This window comes from Plasmodium chabaudi (genome assembly GCF_900002335.3).
Source record: "Plasmodium chabaudi chabaudi strain AS genome assembly, chromosome: 13".
Lineage (NCBI taxonomy): Eukaryota > Apicomplexa > Aconoidasida > Haemosporida > Plasmodiidae > Plasmodium > Plasmodium chabaudi.
In genome coordinates this window covers 913,321-934,400 of record NC_030113.2, presented here as the reverse complement: position 1 = coordinate 934,400, position 21,080 = coordinate 913,321, and the positions used below count along the sequence as shown (strand labels likewise).

The following is a 21,080-nucleotide window of genomic DNA, read 5'->3' as shown; positions in this document are numbered from 1 at the left end:
AAAACAGTAAAAACATATATCACGGATATAAATATACCTATGTAATGCATATAATACATATTTACCATTTTGGTATGATTTAGAAAAGCGACAAGTACTTGTTTATTTCTCTTTTTTTTGTATGCATACATGCCCATTTTCCTTTACTAATTCATAAGTGATAAATTGACGAAAATTAATGAGTGCGAACATTTATATATATAAACCGTATCATATGTAAATTACGCTAAAAATAAAAACTTGTAACGTCTTTTCTCTATTTAATAGTGTGTCACATATATGCCAATAAGCATAATCAAGATATTCCTAAACTTTTAAATGGTCAATATAATTTTTCATTTATCATAATTTCTATTGTTCGGTTTTATTTATTTCAATTAATATGAGAAAAAAAACAATATGTATACAATTATAGTAATTTAGTATGTATGCACACATGCATATGTGTATTAACTCTCTATGGGTAGTTGTGTTAAAAGCAACTAAACCGCTGTTCTTCAATATAGAGCATAAGGGAAAGAATAAATAAATATACACAACAATATTTAATTTAAGTTATACACACAATAGTTATGCATTTTGTTTATAAAAAAGGATGTAAACGATATAAACATGTTTATATTCATTAATTAAGAACATTGAAGTTAATGCAATCCTTTATTTTTTGAGATATGAATTCTTTAATTTTGTGTTTTAAATGATAATCTCCACATAATGGTATATTTTGCTTTTTAATTAATTTATGTTCATTTTTTTCCTTCTCATTTTTTGCGTTTATATTGTAATAGGCCGGGTAAGAATTCTTAATATCGTAATAATCATAAGTTTGATTTTTTACGTCTTTTATATTATCCTCTTCCTTAATTGGATTTATTGTTAATTTTCCAGTCATTGAATTAAATTTACAGTTTCTGAGCATTTTTATTGTATCCTTATTTGTTTTATCTAAATATTGTTCGAAATTTTTTGCGGAATTTTCAACGGATTTAATATGATCATTAGGGCTCATTGAAAATCTTTTTCCATTAACTATTCTCCATTTATTATTATATTCAATTATAGTGTCATGGTTACAATTTGTTGTAACTCCATTTTTATTTTCTCTTGTCAATCCTTGAATAATATTAGGTACATCAAAATTTTGATCGGTATATAATGTAGGTTCAGGAAGACAATCTTTTATTTCATCCAAATTGTATTGATCTTGTATATATTTACTTAGGTGCTCCTTTCCACCTTTATATTTGTTAGTAACATCATCTGGATCTGTACTTATTCTGTTAGCATGGATGTTTAAGTGTATATCTTTTGCATGTGCTACATTTTCTATTTTTGGATTTTGTTCAAAATTCAATGCCAATGCAGAATTTGTCTTTAAAGCATCAAAATTTGTATTCTGCATAATACTATGTCTGTTTAAAGAGTTATCGTATTCCTTTATCATTTTAGTATATTGATAATTGATATCATAATTTTTAGCAATAGTAGTAGTATCTGGGGAATAATAAATATCCTTATTTAAGGTGTGACGATTTGTGGAGTTTAAATTTTGTATAAATTTCATTTTTTCATCCTTTGAACAATTCTCATTAAAATTTTGATCTAAAACTTTAACTGTAATCAATCCATGGTTAGTCCCGTCTTCTTTATGTTCTATTATTTTTCTTGTATTATTATTAGGTAAATATGCATTGTGATCATTTAAATGTGAGAACCTGTTATGCATACTATTTATTTTTAAATTGTCAAGATTAATATTTGGCGAATTATATATACTTCTCACATTTTGAATATTATCAATATTGCCTTCAGTAGATTGGATTCGGGTTTTTCCCATTTCCCCCATATCATCATTTTCCTCTGTTTGCTCCTGTTCAGATAAGTAATTTATTTCGTCATTTTTATGTATACTATTTTGCCCATATGAATACAAGTTACTTAATTTATTTCCACATTTCATTGAAAAATTTTGGTTTTTAATATCTGAATAATATCCCCTATGCCTATTAAAGTTATTCAACTCATTTTGAGAAAATGATTTATGCATAATTTCTGAAGTACTACTTAATATACCATTTTCTCGTGAACTACATTGATAAGGATAATAATCAGAATTCTTTGTATTTACATTGAACATCGGATTATTATTTTTGTATTCACTTGTCATGTTCTGATCGGGCGTATATACTTCACCCTTGTTGTGCCTAACATTCGTATATAAAGCTTGGCCTCTTTTATATTCTCCACTGTACTTATTATTTTCAATAGGAATTCGATGGTCCCCACCTGCAGACATATAATTTTTGAATATTTCTGAAATATTTTGATCTGAATTAATATTTATAGTATTTTGGGAAACACCATGATATTGCATTTGATCATTATCTAATAAACTTTGTTGTGAATCGTAAATCGTACCTTTTTCATAATCTACTTGTACACCAATTTGTTTACTATTTTCTTTATTATGTTGTTCTTCGGACATTGTAAATGATTTTATTGCATCATTATTTTGTTTAATTATCGGATTCACACAGTTTTTAATATCGTTACTACTATTATCATTGTCTACGTCATTCTTTATTGTCTCGCATGATATTGGCTCTTCATCTACCGACCCACATTTTGATTTACTGTAGTAAAGACTTTTGTCTATGTTATTAGAAAGATTGTCTTTTTCGTTTATATTATATACATTTGTTTGAAAACTATTATGATTCTTATTATCTGTTTGCACAAAATGTTTTTGACATTCATATACACCCTTTGAAATTATTTCGTCATATGCTGTTTGATGCATATTATTTTTGTTGTAATTTATTTCATCTACAGTTTGATAATTCCTGTGGTAATAATTACTCCTATTTCCATTGTTAATATTATTGAAAAATTGGCTTTCATACTTTTTCTTTTCTATATCTTCTTTTTGTACTATGTCAAGATCCTTATTTTTTCTGGCCTTTAAATTTTTATTATTATTAATCATGGTTTGATAGGAATAAGAACTTATATGTGCATTTTTTTTATTTATTGCATTCTCTTTCAGGGTTTTATTACCATTATATACGTTTATCATTTTTCCAATTTTGTTGATAAAGATATATTTGTTTAATACTTATTCGAGGTATGTTGGTGTAACTATAAATTTGATAGCATAACTTTATTAAACACTTAAATGTTAAGCTATGAACATAAGAAAACAAAAAAATAACACCTTTTATCTTTATAGATACATACGAATTCTATAAGAAGATATTATTAAAGACATATATATGCTATATAAATGTGGTAAAAACCAAAAAAAACAAATGAAAAAACCTTTTAATTAATAAAATAATTTCATGGTTTTTCTTAAAAAGAGTATAGTCAATATAACATAAAAGTTAAACTTCAAAGTATATAATTTAATTAAATAATAAGTAATTTTTTTTAGCTATATGCATATATATGTGTGTATTATTGAATTTCCTTTATTATTTAAATATCTCTTTGTTTGAATTAAAAAAAAATGAATAATAATTATTATTGACAATATTATCTTTTTCAAATGATACAAATCTATAATAATGCATAGTAAGTTATGCATAATTTTCTTAATTAGCGTCTTTATATGAACAGACAAACAAACATTAAAAAATAATTTTAAGAAATTTTTTTTGTGTTTAAGGATAAATATCTTATGTCTTTGCAAATTGCATAAAGAATATTATACACAAATAACAAATAGGAGTTGATATTTTAGAATAATAAAAGAAAATGACAAAAAAAATAAGAAATAAAAATATAAGATATACGAATAAATTACAAATAAATTAGAAAAATGCTGTAAAGTTGAATGAAACTTAACATACGTAAAAAAATAATATATGTCTATAGTGGCTCATATCGTTTAAAAAAAATATTAATGCTACACATTAAAAAAAATATTAAGTGGAAAATATTATTTAATTTAATATAAGATGTGTGTAATTCATTTGTGTATGACATATTATGCTAATTTTCCATATATTCCCATTTATTGTGTATATCAAATATGCATATATATTATAAGAGGTACCGAATATATTAAAATACAATTATTAATTATTTCCCCCTAATTCTAAGAATTTTCTAAATTTCAATTTAAATTTGTAATAAATTGCATATAATTATTAAAAAAATTTTATTATAAATAAAATAACCATTATAATAACCATAACAAGATTATCCTAAAACATATTTAGTATATACTTTATATTAAAGGTGGCATTTTGCGATAATAAAATTTTGTTAATTTTTTAATTACAAGAATATTAACAATATTATATATCAATATACTTATTTATTTTATTATAATATACATTTTTTTGCATAAAATACACAAATATAACAACACAGATACAATAAATAATAATCATGCGTACATACGCTAATATCCCGCATAAATCTTATAATAATATATAAGTTATATATTTTTTTTGTTCAATAATTTATCTAGATATATTATTCTTATTAAAAAATTTGGCAATTCATTTGTGATATGCATTCTATGAATTATTATAAAAAAAGGTGCGGAAGGGAATATACGTATAAAAAATAAAAAATATACAAGAAAATAAATATAAAGAAGGAATACAAATAAAAAAAAAAAAAAAAAAGTTAAAAATAACCTTAAGGGTTATAAACATTCTCCTAAAAATATAATTTATTTGTTAAATTATATAAATTTATATAATTTTGTTGCCTACATGAATTTACTAAAGTTAATTGGAAAAAATAAAAAAATGAAGAATCCTGACAAGCGGAATTCAATAATTTACTACTCCTGTTATGCAATTATAGGTAATTAATACTATTCTATATTTTTCCCATCAATAAGCTATTTATTATTATTTTATTTTTTTTATATTTTAAGTGTAATAATTTTATCACCAAATTTAAATGCATTAAGATGTTAGCTGTATTTAAAAAACTATTCATAGACATATTGGTTGAACAGTTCAAAATTGTATATACATATATCCAAAATAATTTGTTGATTAATGTTGTATATTATGTTCGTGTTCTTAACATTATTTTATATTTTTTTTTCTGTAGTTTTAATTATAATTTTGTCGAGGTTTATTGTGATACCTCTAGTGGCCCAAATGTCTTTATATACACTTATAACGATATATATTGGAAGCCATGAAAGCATAAGACAATTAGAGGTAGGAATTATTATACACATCGCTTTTTTTGATCGTTTGCCAAAAAAAACAAACAAATTTAATGTATTAATGCTTTAATACACAATTTTATGCTTCTATTTATTTTAGGCTGATGATAAAAGTCAAAAGACTGACCATATAACGACATATGATGCAATAATGTTTCCAATTATTGGATCAGCTGCATTATTAACATTGTAAGAAATGTGAAAAGAAACTAATTAATAAAATCTTCTCAAAGTAATGAATACATATTGAAATAAAATATAACAAAAACAATTTCTTTCGTTTTACAGATATTTTGCCTACAAGTTTTTAGATCCCTATTATGTAAATATGTTGCTAACCGTTTATTTAACAATGGCAGGAGTATTTTCATTACAAGGTGTTTTTTCGACTCTTTTGGTAATTTATTTTATAAAATTAAATGAAATAATTGTGGAATAAATAAATACTTATATAGACAGTTATATGTGAATAAAGCGTGTGTATATTTACGTAATAATTATATACACATTTCTATATATTAATGAATAAATATTGAAACCCTTTTGATTATCATTTTTTTTAGGAACCCTTTTTTCCAAAATTGTTTAAAAAAGATGAATATGTTAAAACTATTAATGCTCCAAAGTTTATTTCAAAAGGTATATATTATTAAAAATATATATGATTTTCGACCAGCCCACACTTAATAATTGCCATTGCATTATCCTATCTACTACAATCCAAGCCCTTGTTAATATTGTTTTCATCCTTATTGTTTTACAGATCCAATTGTATTTAATACAAACAAAGGAGAAATTTTGAGTTTGATTGTTTGTTTCATAATTGGTGCACGATGGTTATTTTACAAAGACTTTATTACACACAATATATTAGCAATTTCCTTTTGCTTCCAAGTAAGAACAATAATCATTATGTAGTATTGATGCTCAAAGCGTGAGTAAATACTACTTATTTATATATCTTTACCATTTATTATTTTTCATATTTTTTTTACCTTTTTTCTTAAAGGCATTATCATTGGTCATTTTAAGCAACTTCGTAATTGGATTCATATTATTGGTACGCATTTAAAAAATGAAGAACATATATATGATTATTTTATGCTATATTTTTATCTTGATTTAAAATTGTTTTAATAATATACTTTTGATCATTTATGTATGTCATTTTCTGATTATTTTCACTATAATTTATATATTTTTTTCAATTTTGTAGTCTGGATTATTCGTGTATGATATATTTTGGGTCTTTGGAAATGACGTTATGGTTACCGTTGCAAAAGTAATAAAGAAAATTCGACGAAAAAAAAAATAAAGTATATATGCATGCATCCATTTTATAGTTTTTAAATTCACACCTATACATTTTTTTACTTTTTTTTTTTAAAGTCATTTGAAGCTCCTGTAAAATTGTTGTTTCCCGTGTCTTTAGATCCATTACATTATAGCATGCTTGGTTTAGGAGATATAATTATTCCAGGAATTTTAATGGCTTTATGCTTACGTTTTGATTATTATTTACATAGAAATAAAATACATAAAGGAAACACTAAGAAAATGTTTAATGATATATCTATTCATGAACCTTTCAAGAAATATTATTTTTATACAATAACAGCATTTTATCAAGCAGGTTTATTATTAACATATTTTATGCTCTTTTATTTTCAACATGCTCAACCAGCTTTGTTATATTTAGTACCTGCTTGTATAATAGCCATAGTAGGATGCGCATTGTGCAAAAAAGAATTTAAAATAATGATTAAATATCAAGAAATTACAGATAAAGGCTCAAATACCGATGAAGGAAAGAAAAAGATCCTTGAAAAAGAAGAAACACTTAAAAGTCAAGAATCAATTATGTCAGTTGCAAAAAAAAGAGTTAATGCTAAATAAGTGTGGAAAATAGGAATTCTCGAAAATAATAAATATGTATATGCACCCTTTTTATATGAAAACATTAACATAAGAATTATGTCATTCAAATTATATTACTTAAATGTTATATAATAATAATACTAACGAAATATCCCCCCAAAATCAAATTGTAAATAATGGGAAAATATGAAATTTAATAAACTTTGTAATTATTATATATGTGAAATTTATACAAATTGTTAATATATATATTAAGAAGAAATTTATAAAACTGCTTAAAAATTTTAGTTTTTTGAAGATTAGTTATATAAACCTATTTTTATGTGTGTGTATGAATACACAAGTCTTTGTATTTTTAATAACAATATTATTTACTTATTATTTTTCTTTTCGTTTAAATATACAAATACTTATTCATTTTTTATATTTATTTTCGTTTAAATATGCAAATGCTTATTTATTTTATATTTTTATCATCATTTAAATAACAATGCTTATTTATTTTTTTACTGTGATAAAATTAGTTATAAATAAAAAAAACATTAACTTTATTTTAAAAATGCAACTTTTAATATTATCATAATTATGAAATATGGTTTGCAAATGGTTAAACATATGGCTGAGATGTGTATCATTGAGCATTATATGTCTATAATATTTTAATGTAAAATATATATCCAGGCTTATTATAAAACCACGAATTGTTCTACATACATAAAGCGAGAAGCTACATATGTGTTATTTTACACAAGATTGTTGTGAAAAGCTGGTTCACCAAAGAAGGAATTATGATTTAAAATTTATTATTTTTTAAAATTTGTAGTTTTATGTTTTTATTAAAAAATGCTTGTCCAAATTTACCATAGTGAATGGTACAAAATTGGGAATTATATTATGTGTAAAAAAAATAACGAAATAAATAAAGCAATCAAATGAAATAGTAAATTAGTTCGATATGCAAAATATCAAAAGTAAATTATTAATTATAATACGCCATTTTATATAAATATATTTTTTCAGTTTTAAATAAAAATTACAAAATATTATTCTACGTTTTGATTTATTTTATTGGTTAAATCCTCTACAGAAATATTTGAAACCATTAAAACCTGGGAATTAAAAAATGTGTGATAGGAAAATTCGTGTCTGAATATGAACAATATTTCCATTAGTTATACATATATGCATTATGTATGATGTGCTTTCCTTTTACCTTGTCCCTTGACTTTAATCCTGCAACAATGGATATATCTCTTTTCTTCAAATTTACTGAAAAGATAATAAATATGTATATAATATACAGCATCGATATAGTTCCGATGTAAATAAAATATTTAGCTTGTCATCAATTTCATGCTTACATATATCAGAAAAATAACTTATAATGGCGACATTGGATTGGTTATTAACAGGTTGCTCTTGTATATTTATATTAAGAACTTCTGCATCCGCGTTAAAATCTGAAATTAGTATACCAAAAGAAATCATATTAGTAATATTAATAGGTGGAATAAAAATATAATGAAATTCATATGGGCATTATATGTGTATATATTTTATAAAGACATAATTATTACATATAGACGTGTTTTTTGCATTCGGTTTAACACGTAGATTTATTAACAAATTATTGTCCTTTTTTTTTAAATAACTGGGAAGACATTCAATAATTGTTTTTTCCTGTATAGAATTTTATGAAACAAAAAATTAAAGAAGACTATGATTACAACTTTTTATAAAAAAGCATGGATTTTTTTTTTTGAAAACATACTTGTTTATTTTTAAGGTCTTTAGCTAAGCCTTTTGGCATTTTTGTAGAAAAATGATTAAATAAAATATTCATATTATTACATCTTATTGATTTATAGTTGCATATTGAAAATGCATTAAGAAAACCATGAAAATATATTGTTAAAATATAATATTTTGATAATTTCATTTAAGAATAAAGAAAAAAAAGAAAACAACAAAAATAATCATAATAAAAATATAATAGGAAGTTAATTAATATTTTTCCAATGAATATGAATATTTGATTGTGTTTATACAATATGCCGGGATACATAAATCATTCAAATTGGTGAAATGCATAAATACCCATTTTTAACATAGATACTAAATACTTAAAAAATGTATTACATATGTATATGCAATATAAAATTTTTTTTTTTATATTTTTTCAGCCATTACAATTTAAGTCATTCATGAAAAGTGGAAAAAAAATTTATTAAAGTAAAACAAATTACCAAGGAACAAGTGTAATATTGTATTTTTATAAATGCTTATTAATTTTACATTTTTTTTATTTTTATTAATATGACATATTATTTTATTTTTTTTCCCATTTCATATATTTCTTATATATAATGCTACACATTTAATAGTTGGTATTTTCGTTTGTTAATTTACATATCTTTTTATTTATCCTACAGTTTAAGTTTTCTTATATTGTACATATAGTAAAGAGTCTTTGCTACCCTTTGAATTATATATATTTAAAAATTAAGTTATTTGGTCAAAAACCTAAGAAATTTACAATTTTTTATAAAAAAAGGGTAACCATTATTTTTTGTGAGATTGCATAAATGGGTAAATATTATATACATATTCTATGCCTAATTTATGTTTGTTAGAAAATTAATAAAAATGTTTATAATTATTTTGTAGATTATTATTTTCCTTTTATTATATTTTAATAAGATAATTTTTTTATATTCAAAAATATGTGTTACTTTTTTAAAATAAAAAAACATTATCATTAGATATATATTTAATAATTAAAAGAATACCATTTTTCCTTATAAATTTATTAAGAATAATGTATAATAATATTTTAGTTTTCGATTTGCTACAATATTTTAATAAACAATGTTATAACATTTTCATAAAATATTTATATAACTAAGCCTTAATATATTGAATAAAACATAAAGGAAATTATATTTTTTATTTCAATAACAACATTATTAATGTGTTGTACATTTAATTATTATATATTAAGTAAGAAAGTATGAAATTTTCGAATACTAAAGAAAATTATTTGTTTTTTTTTATGTATAAGCTTTTGTGCAATAAAGCAAGCAAAGTAAACGTTTCTTTTAATATACTAAAAATAGCAATAGTACGTGAAGCTTTTATATTAGCATTCCTAAGGGGTAAACAGTGGTATCGATATAAAAAAACACACAAAAAAAAATATATAATATTATATATATATTATTATTTATTGTAACATTAATATTAATAAAAATAATTTCACGTATTGCTCGACTTCTTTTAGTTTTCGTTCCAATAATAATATGCATTAAAAAACTAAACAAAAAAATATATATTTATTATATATTTTGTATACCCACCTAAAAAATGAAAAACAATTTTTTAATATAAAAAATAATTTTTTTAATAACTGTATATTTTATACTTTTCCTCATAAAAATTTCTATACATAATAATATTTTTTTTAAATATTAATATTTTAAGCTAATCAATGATAAAATGGTAGATTTTTTTAATTATTAATTTTTTTAAGAAATAAATAATTAAAATGGAAAAATACCAATAATAACATTATTGTTTTACTGCTATAAATTATAAATTTTTAATATTGTTCCCCAAAGGAGATGACTTTTTAGCCTTTGGAAATTTTTTTAAAAAATATATAATGTTTATATAAATTTATTAAAAATAAATGTTAATATAATTTTTGATAATTTTTTTTAATTTGATATTTTATAAAATATTTTCATGATAACATACTTGTAAATTATTATTTGATCTAAATGCCATTCTAAAGGCACATATTTTTGTATATTAAGAATATTATGTATATTGCGTTTTATAATTAAACAATACATATATAAAAATAATCTATGAGATATAATTGAATAGAATTAACACTATTTGTTACAAAATTCTATCATCTCATATAGTTATATTTTTGAAATTCTGATTTTTTAATTGTTTTTAAAATTTTCATGAATTTGATTTATTATTATATTCGATAATTGTCGTTAATTTTTTTTACTTTATTTCCATTTTTTTAATGATTTACTTTTTTCCAAAATGAATAATTCATTTTTTTCGAGCCTTGAAGAAGAGCTATATTGCCTAATATTTGGTCCTCCAGCTCTAGGACTGTTATTTTCAATTATTGAATGCATATCAATATCCAGAATAAAGATTGGTGGATCAGATGATAAGTTAGATAAGGTTGAAAATGGACAAGCTAAAATTGAAAAGATGAAAGAAATTGCTTCTTACATTTCAGAAGGAGCAAGTTCCTTTTTATCTAAGGAATATCAATATTTAATAGTTTTTATGATGTTATTTTCTGGATTATTGTATTGGTTTATTAATTACTATACCGCTATAAGTTTTGCCGTAGGATGTATAACATCTATAATATGTGGTTATATTGGTATGAAGATTGCCGTTTATGCTAACGTTAGGACTGCAAGTGAAACATGGGAGAGTTTAGATAGAGGATTCAAAGTTACTTTACATGCAGGAACAGTTATGGGATTTTCATTAGTTTCTCTTAGTATAATATCATTAGGAGGATTGATTTTTGCATATAAAACATATTTTCAGTTCGCTGATGAAACAGCTTTGTATAAAGCTATTGCTGGATTTGGTTTAGGAGGTTCATCAATTGCTTTATTTTCAAGAGTTGGTGGTGGTATATACACTAAGGCCGCTGATGTCGGAGCAGATTTGTCAGGAAAAAATGAATATGGTATACCAGAAGATGATATTAGAAACCCTGCATGTATAGCAGATAATGTTGGAGATAATGTTGGTGATATGGCTGGTATGGGTGCTGATTTATTTGGTTCATTAGCAGAAAGTTTATGCGCATCATTAGTTATAGGATCATCAGTATTAGCTTTACCAGAGAATTCAGGACGCTTTAATAAAAATTTTTGTGTTATGTTTCCATTGTTTTTTTCTAGCGCTAGTATTATTAGTAGTATGGTTACATTTTTTTTGGTAACATCATTCGTTAGGGTTACTGGAAAAAGAGGAGTTGAAAGAACATTAAAATATTTATTATTTATATCAACTATACTCCAATCAGTAACTACTGCTGCAGTAGGACACTATTATTTACCACCAGTTTTAAAATATGACATATTAAAAGATATACCTAACTGGAAAATTATAGTTCCAGCTATAGTTGGTTTATGGTCTGGATTAATAATTGGACTTACTACAGAATTTTATACCTCATATTCATTTAAACCAGTTCAAGAAATTGCAAATACACAAAAAATATCAGCCGCAACAGGAATTATTTATGGTTTATCACTCGGATATAAAAGTACATTTATTCCAATTATTTGTTTAAGTGGTGCACTTGGTGTTTCCTATATTTTCTGTGAAGTTTATGGAGTAGCATTAGCTGCAGTAGGTATGTTAAGTACATTATGTATTTGCTTAACTATTGATGCTTATGGACCAATATCAGATAATGCTGGTGGTATTGCAGAAATGGCTGGTTTACCATCTGAAGTTAGAGAAAAAACTGATATCCTTGATGCAGCAGGAAATACAACAGCAGCTATTGGAAAAGGATTTGCTATTGGATCAGCCGCATTAGTTGCTTTTGCCTTATTTGGTGCATATGCAAGTAGCGCAAAAGTAAGACATGTTAACATATTAAATCCATGGGTTATTATTGGTTTACTTATTGGATCTATGTTACCATACTTATTTTCTGCATTAACAATGAAATCAGTCGCAATTGCAGCTAACAGTGTTTTGAATGAATGCTTAGAACAATTTCCATTAATCTTAGCAAATAAACAAAAACCAGATTATGATAAATGTATTAAAATATCAACTGATGCATCATTAAGACAAATGATATTACCCGGTTTAATATCTGTTACCTTTCCTTTAATTATTGGTATGTTAATGGGAAAATATGCAACTGCAGGATTATTAATAGGTATTATTTTATCAGGTATCCAGCTAGCTTTTTCATCAACCAACTCTGGTGGTGCTTGGGATAATGCAAAGAAATATATTGAATCTGGCGCTTTAGGATCAGATCACTGCAAAGGTTCAAATGCTCATAAAAATTCAGTTATTGGAGATACAGTTGGTGATCCCTTAAAAGATACATCTGGACCATCCATTAACATTTTAATTAAATTGTCCGCAATTACTTCACTTGTCTTCGCTGGACTTATTTCCAATCAATTTACCTCAAAAGCTGGAGGACCCATATGGTTATAAGAACAAAATTCGAGTTTTCTTTTTGTCAAGATAAATATATAAGCTGCTTATGCCTCAGCATATTTACACAAATTAACTGTTTAGGTAAATATATTGCAATATTAATAAAACAAGTTCATATAAGGAAAGAAAGAGCACGTTTATTATTTCATAAAATTTCCACAATCTAAATTTTGTATGGCATTTGTGACATCCATTTTTATAAACGGCATTTGAATCATAAAAAAAAATACAGAAATAAATGCAATAAAAACAAAACATATATAATAGCCCATATATTTCAATGTGAAGAAATTATTTTTAACTTATATGTCATCTAAATTAAAAAAAAAATATATATATATGTTTATATATGTATTGGATTTTGTTTAGTTCTTTTTTGCCTTAAATGGAAAATAATTTTTTAATATGATTATATTTATGCATGATTATATAAGCATGGGATATATGCTTATATTCTATATCATATATCGCTATGTAAATACATATGTGTTATTCTGTCATTCCCCATTTATTTTTTAAAAATTTATTTTAAGTTTATACGTTATTTTTTAATTTTATAAATATGCCGAACATTTCACAAACAAATATATGTATATATGTTACCTTTTAAATATATGGCTATGATTTAATTATTGCTATCATATCGAACATAGATGCATTTATCTATGCATACGTTGTTTACAACATAATATAAATTATATTGGCATACGTATATTTGCGTTATAATCCGGTTCAGTCAACATGTTTTAAAAAAAATATATTTACACGTATTGCCCTTTTGTATGTCTTTTTATTATCTTACATTATTTTAAATACGATAGAATAGAAATACTATTATTATTTCCAGTAAGCCATATAAAAAAGATATAGTTTATCAACTTTTAATAATTACAAAACCTTGGGAATTAATAAAGAAGGGGCGTTGAGCCATATAAAAGAAAGTGACCCAATCATATGAACATTTCATGTGCGAGTAAAGAACTACCATATAAAAAAGTTAATATTTTTATAACTTTTACAACAACCTAAAGCATACATTTTTTTATAAAAAAAAAGTAATATTAAATAATGGGGTTTGATTAAATCCCCTATGCTTATGTATTTTGGGGGGTTACTACCATCTTTAGGTGTTTTCAATGCTAGAACTTTAATTATTTTTCTACCTGAATTTTTTATTATATAATTGTTAAAAATGTATTTCCCAGAATATTATAAAAAGTATGCACTTTGAAAGGTACATGATTAATAAGCATGTTTGAGATAATAAAAGTTAAACAAATATACGTCATGATATGAATATTTTTATTATTTTTCTATTATGTATAACTATTACAGTAATATTTCCCCCTCTCATATATATAAAGGCGCGCTTACTATTATTTTTAATAATAATAAGCGTGATAGATATAGAAATAAATTTTCTTTATATAATATATTTCAAATATTTTAATAAAATATATTCAATGAGTGCCTTTGTTGAATACTTAAAAAAGCAGAGAAACTAATAGTATATTAATAAAAGTTGATTAATAATTCATAAAGAAAAAAATATGTAATAAAAAAATTAAGCATTATAATGAAAGTATATAATATTTAAGATATCATTAATATAGCATTTATTGGTAGCAACTCTAAATTACAAAATGTCTCACCATTTTATTATAATTTTATAAAAAAACAGAAAATATTTATTCCTGGAGTTGTCTTTGGAAATAATAATGTAAGGAATAAATAAATTATTAATATACTCAAAAAATATATAATATATAAGTATAAACATAAATATGCATCTTTACATGCATACCGTAGATGATACCCCTTTAGCAAATATCACAAATATTATATGCATGTGTCATATATATTTTTTAATTTTTTTAATTTAAAAATATATAATAGTTTTAAGAATAGTTTATTTTTATTATAAAAAATAGATTACTATTATAAATAATCTATTTATATGCTTTCATAATTAGTATTTTATTTTAATTAATTTTTTTATAACCTTTTCAAGTGTAAAATATAAACGACCGTAATGCAATAATTAATCACGTATTGCTTATGAAAATATAAACTACAATAGTAATATAAATGTATTGTTTTTATTTTTTTTTATTCCGTACGTTTTTTTTTTGAAGTATTACGATTTATTTAATATATATTTAATGTATGTATTATTTTTTTTACATCGTATAAATTTATATATATACAAATTATCACAAAATTTTTCTCATACCTTTGTTCCTTTTATAAATACGTATATTATTAATGGTAAATATAATTTTTTGTGTTTTTCCCATGTGTTTTTACGCTTTACATTTTTACCATTTTAGGTTTTAACATTTTCATATTAACTCATTTATATTTCACGTTTTTATATTTATACCTATTTCCAAATTGTACATTTTATATATTTTTGCATTATACATTTTATGGATTTTACATACTTCCACATTGTACATTTTATATATTTTCGCATTGTATATTTTACATCCTCTCATTGTACATATTAATGCTTTTACTTTGTTTAATTTTCGGCATAAATTATACATATGTAAAAACCACATTTCATGTTTCAATTGCGTGTTCAAAAAATTTAACTAAAAACATGTATGAATCATGTATGTATAGGCATACAATATATACAAACAAATATGTACATATGAGTAATCAGAATTAAATTTAATTTACGACATTTGGCTGCTATTATTATTTATTTTATTTTTTACACGGAATGCTAATTTTCACAGTATAATGTAAAACGTCATTTTAATAGTATTGTATTTAGAAGGATAAAAAGGCAATACTAAAAAGTCTATGTATAATATACATAAGTATTACTATACATATTTAAAACACATTTATACATATAACATTATAAAGTAAAGAAGCTTGCTTAAATTTTTAATGTGTATTTGATTTACATTACACATAGAAATATGCATATGTGTATGCATAGTTATATTTAAAGTCGAATTCATACTATAAAATAAATATACATTGAAATATCATATATTTCCTGGACACACCAGGCTCCTATACATATACACGTGTATGCATATGGATAAATAATTATATATATACATATGATCTCAAATATACAAGGTAGTGTACTGCATATATGCAAATAATACATTTTTCTTTTTTTTATCATTGTTATTAAGATAAATTTGAAACCTATTTTGTTTATATTTGAATTTTTATTACGATTATTGTTATTTAAGTCGAATATTTAGCAAATGGAAGTTTCCTTTGCTTAATAAATAAACAAATATATATATACGTATTTATATATATTTGCATTAACGTTTATGTCTAAATTTTATGCAAAACTACCTTACAACGTCAATTTTTGCAAAACCTAATTGAATTTTGCTTATATTATATATACATAGTAGAACTAAAAATATTATATATTTTTCCAATACGCCACGACATTAGCGTTTGCCTCTTCTCCCAAATAAAGAGGCACCCAGTTTTACAAAATAAGATGTTATAGGAATGAACAATTCCAATTTTGCAAATTCTTCCTCTACATGTATGCCGTATTTTTTAAATAATAACAACAACAATAATAATAATAATATAAATTTAAATATTGATAAAGATAAAAATAATATAAACATGATAAACAATAACAACGGTAATAATAATTGTCCCTCTTTTATAAACAATGGGAACGAGCAAAATACTTCAAGTTTTAGTCAAATGAATAAAAATGAAGAATCTATTGACATCTTAGTAAATCAAATGGAAAGTTCCTTTAGCATAAGTACAAATATAATAAAGAATGTAAGTAATTTACTTGAAAGTTCAAAAGTTGAAGATAAAATTAAAGGTATTAGGTTAGTATATGCTTCATTGCATTATAAATATAAAAATAGTAATGATTATAAAAAAAATTTATTAAATAGAGGGTGTACTATGCTAAATACTCAGGATAAAAATGCAAATGAACAAAATGATTCAGAAACAAATAATAACAATAACAATAATAACAGTAACAATAATACAATGAGTAATTCCTTTTTTCAAAATAATTATAATAATAATGATAATATGAATAATGGAATAAATAATAACAATAATAATGCAAACAATTGTAATAGTAACGATGGATTAAATAGCTATGGAAATAATACACCAATGAATTTTAAAGTTTTAAATTCGATGATATTTACTAATTGTAAAAGTATAAATGATGTGGATGAGTATTTTCATTTATTAGATAAATGCTTAACTAGAGAAAATGTGATAGATATAAATTTAAGTGATATATTCGAAATGAATATAATAAATATTATAAAATCATTGCTTTACAATTATATATTTCATAATGACGAAATAATAGTTGAAGCATTAACATTACTTATTATAATATTTGGGTGTTGTGATCAAAATGAAAAGATCAAGCAAGATGTTGTAGATGAATTATATACATGCACAGTTTATATGCTAAAAAATATATGCCATAAATCATGCGAAAAAGTAAACGCATCATTAATTGTCCAATTAATCATATCCTTATTAAGAACTATTATGATGTATGATATATCTAAATTAAAAAATGATTTACTTGATAATATAGGAATTGTAGAAATGCTATTAAAATCTGTTGAAAATATCCCAAATTTAAATGGAGTTCGAGTTTGTTATACTTTAGTAGTATATGGGTTAAAAATGTTTTATGTTTCAGCATGTCAATTATATGAAAAATCCTTTTTAAGGGAACTAGAAACTATAACTAACTATTTATCAATTTGCATAAAAATGAGTGACGAAAGGATATTATTTTTAACTAGTTCTATATGTATAACTATATGTGAAAATCAAGTAGGTATAGATGTTTTACTTAAAACTGATATATTGCACAATGCTGTAATCCTTTGTGAGTCTTCAAACCCAGATTTAGCATTTGAAGCTTTATCTATTATATCAAAAATTGCATACGCAGCTAACCACCAGCAAATATGTATACTTATATCTTGCAATGTTATAAAAGCTTTGAAAAAAATTTTAAATAATACTAAAATTAAACCTGGAGCTAGAGCAAGAGCATGTAATGCATTGGGAAACATTGGTTGTGAAACTACATCAGAAGTTGAGCTTTTAATAAAAAACGACGTGTTCCCACTATTAGTCGAAATCTTTCAAACTGATAACGACTTTAACACAAAAATTGAAGCTGCTTATGCTGTATGTGCATGCTTGTCAAAAGCTAACCAAAAACAAGTAGGGTATATTATTTCATGTACAGCTACTACAAATCGATTTGGACAAAATATATGTATGCAACTTATTGCTGACATGCTTGAATTAGTTAGCGAATCAGATCCAATGAATAATGGAAGTGTTAAACTTTGCAAGAGTATATTAAGGGGCTTAGAAAACATTCTTGATAAAGGAGACGATGAAACTAGAGATCTTTCTCTATGGGAAAATCCATATGTCTTTATGTTTAAAGAGGTTCAAGGGGACATTAAACTTTTGCAAATGCAATTCTTTCCGGAATATTATGTAGTAAATAAAACATACGATATATTGGCCAAATATTTTTCCTTAACATCGACCTGGAACAACAGGAAATGATAACCACGAGGAAAAGCCAAATATAATTTTGTTTTATCTACCCATATTTTCTCTTTCCATTTTATTATCTCTCTCATTTTTTTATGTATAATTTTTATCTTCTTATATATAGCATCCCCCTATTACGTCTCTTTTATAATTTAGTTATTTTAAAATAATGGTTTCTTTTTTTTCGAATTGTTTATGTATCTTAAACTTATATAAAAGAACGCTTATAATATTAATGGTAATTCTTATAACAATAACTATCTAATTTTTTTTACCAAGAGCCATGCGTATAATTATTTTTTTCAATTGGTAATGCATTCGTATTGTTCATTCGTTTTGTTTTACACATGTAAAGAAAATACTTATGAGGAAATAAAAATAAAGGAATAATAAAAGGGCTAAAATAAGCATACATACTCGTTTTTTCAACAGACTGGATAATGGATTTATATGCCTTTATTTCATCATTCATTAGGCTATAGATCGCCTGGCATATAAAGCAAATACAAAAGATTGATGTTGGTCACCAAAAAGGAGAATAGAACGGAGATTATAAAAAGTAAAGATATAGTTGCTTAGAAGTCGTGACTATACATTATTCTATTGTAAGGCATCATGTATAGAAAGCACCAATCAGCTGCGTACATATAATATAGATATTCCCTATAATGAAATTGTATACTTGCTATTTTATTTATTATTTTTTTTTTGTGATAAGTCAATTTTTTCCTATATTCGTATAATTACAAAAAAGTTCTTTCAAAAAAAGGAATCATTTTATTTCTCATTAAAAAAATTATTCTTTAATTTCGTATATTATTTGATTTCTCCAAAAAAGGCAATTTTTAAAATGAAAAAATGAGCGACCTATTGTTTATTTTTTGCTTTATTAATACGGAGTTTGCTATGTTTTCATATTCGTTGGATACCTTATTAATTTGATTAATATATATTTATTTTTTTATACTACATTTATGTTATAAAAATCAACAGATATAAATACTATATCTTAAAGTGTGCATCTTTTTACATATTTATATCTTATACAAACATAAATATATATAAGTGTGCATACCATAGAAGTGAAAAGCATGAATTTGCTTTAAAATAAAATTGTTATTATTTGATGAAAAGTTAAAAAAAGGAAAGAGCAAAGGAAATGTCAATGAATGAGGCTAAATGATGGAATAACAGAAACTGAAAAAATAAAGATGTATTTGATTATGAAATAATCAGAGAAAAAAAAGTAAAATCAAGCTTCAAGTTTTTATGATATCATTATTTAGCCTATAAAAATATGCCTAAAAATTTAAATTTATTCGGAAAATATTTAAGAAGGCTTGGAAAAAGTCATAAAAAGGGATTCAAAAAAAAACAAATAATTCATCCTATTCCTGTTAAGGCATATGGTAGAGTACCATCAGCAGCATCACAAACGGGTCTTTACCATGATGAAGATTATAATTATTATACTAAAGTGTCATATTCTTTAAAAAAAACAAGAATAAAAATAAAACCTAATGTATTTAAAAAACATATAGTAAGTAATATATTAAATACTATTATCCCAAGTGTCCGTATAACAACTAGTGCATTGCATGCTATTGATGATGCAGGAGGGTTTGATAACTATATTTTGCGAACGCCCCCAGAAGAACTTCGATCAAATTTCGGAGAAAAATTAAGAAATGTTATGTATTTTTATTTATCCCATCCAAATATAAGGACTTTTACATTACCATGGAAAATATTCATGTCAAGGTTTCAACAAAGTGATTATTATTATGCTATATTTCAACATTTAAAAAAAAAAAGATTATATGAATTATATAAAAATAAAGAATCAGGTAAATATTCTCCATATTATTTACCTAATGATAAATCTCTACACCCACAAAGACAACAATTTCCAATAAACACAGAAATTACAGGTTTAAATTTATGGTACGACAAAAATAAAATATTAAAAAAAGCTTTCATTGATAAATTGAAAGAAGCCAAATCATTTGACCAAGCATATACAGATCATCATTTTATTGGAAGTTATAGAAAAGGAAGAGGTAGAGGGGGAGGTGGAAAGCATGGTAGAACACCAAGAAAAAGATCGAAAACGTATAAGTATTTTGAAATTAGACCATACTAGTCATTTAACTGGTATTAAGTATAACATGGGGATAAGAGGTAAATA

General features: G+C 23.7%; 6 protein-coding genes across 6 annotated transcripts; 4 read left to right on the top strand and 2 right to left on the bottom strand.

Moving 5' to 3' along the window:
• Window positions 1–625: 625 nt before the first annotated feature.
• On the bottom strand, window positions 626–3,076 carry PCHAS_1324100 (conserved Plasmodium protein, unknown function; the record flags this gene model as incomplete). Its single annotated transcript, XM_735029.2, has 1 exon — window positions 626–3,076. The coding sequence occupies one exon, from the start codon at window positions 3,074–3,076 to the stop codon at window positions 626–628; it is 2,451 nt and encodes an 816-aa protein (XP_740122.2).
• Window positions 3,077–4,727: 1,651 nt separating this feature from the next.
• Window positions 4,728–7,093, top strand: PCHAS_1324000 (signal peptide peptidase, putative; the record flags this gene model as incomplete). Its single annotated transcript, XM_016799207.1, has 9 exons — window positions 4,728–4,821; window positions 5,077–5,189; window positions 5,298–5,386; window positions 5,486–5,594; window positions 5,761–5,836; window positions 5,961–6,091; window positions 6,207–6,257; window positions 6,414–6,479; window positions 6,587–7,093. The coding sequence occupies 9 exons, from the start codon at window positions 4,728–4,730 to the stop codon at window positions 7,091–7,093; spliced, it is 1,236 nt and encodes a 411-aa protein (XP_016654531.1).
• Window positions 7,094–8,118: 1,025 nt separating this feature from the next.
• On the bottom strand, window positions 8,119–9,166 carry PCHAS_1323900 (conserved protein, unknown function; the record flags this gene model as incomplete). The annotated part of the gene is made up of 6 exons (XM_016799206.1): window positions 8,119–8,184; window positions 8,289–8,344; window positions 8,437–8,535; window positions 8,653–8,755; window positions 8,847–8,875; window positions 9,124–9,166. The coding sequence occupies 6 exons, from the start codon at window positions 9,164–9,166 to the stop codon at window positions 8,119–8,121; spliced, it is 396 nt and encodes a 131-aa protein (XP_016654530.1).
• A 1,971-nt stretch (window positions 9,167–11,137) lies between these two features.
• On the top strand, window positions 11,138–13,315 carry PCHAS_1323800 (V-type H(+)-translocating pyrophosphatase, putative; the record flags this gene model as incomplete). The annotated part of the gene is made up of 1 exon (XM_734957.2): window positions 11,138–13,315. One exon carries the CDS (start codon window positions 11,138–11,140, stop codon window positions 13,313–13,315), a length of 2,178 nt encoding a protein of 725 aa, XP_740050.2.
• Window positions 13,316–16,816: 3,501 nt separating this feature from the next.
• Window positions 16,817–18,904, top strand: PCHAS_1323700 (conserved Plasmodium protein, unknown function; the record flags this gene model as incomplete). The annotated part of the gene is made up of 1 exon (XM_735797.2): window positions 16,817–18,904. The coding sequence occupies one exon, from the start codon at window positions 16,817–16,819 to the stop codon at window positions 18,902–18,904; it is 2,088 nt and encodes a 695-aa protein (XP_740890.2).
• A 1,285-nt stretch (window positions 18,905–20,189) lies between these two features.
• On the top strand, window positions 20,190–21,035 carry PCHAS_1323600 (mitochondrial ribosomal protein L28 precursor, putative; the record flags this gene model as incomplete). The annotated part of the gene is made up of 1 exon (XM_736506.2): window positions 20,190–21,035. The coding sequence occupies one exon, from the start codon at window positions 20,190–20,192 to the stop codon at window positions 21,033–21,035; it is 846 nt and encodes a 281-aa protein (XP_741599.2).
• Window positions 21,036–21,080: the final 45 nt, after the last annotated feature.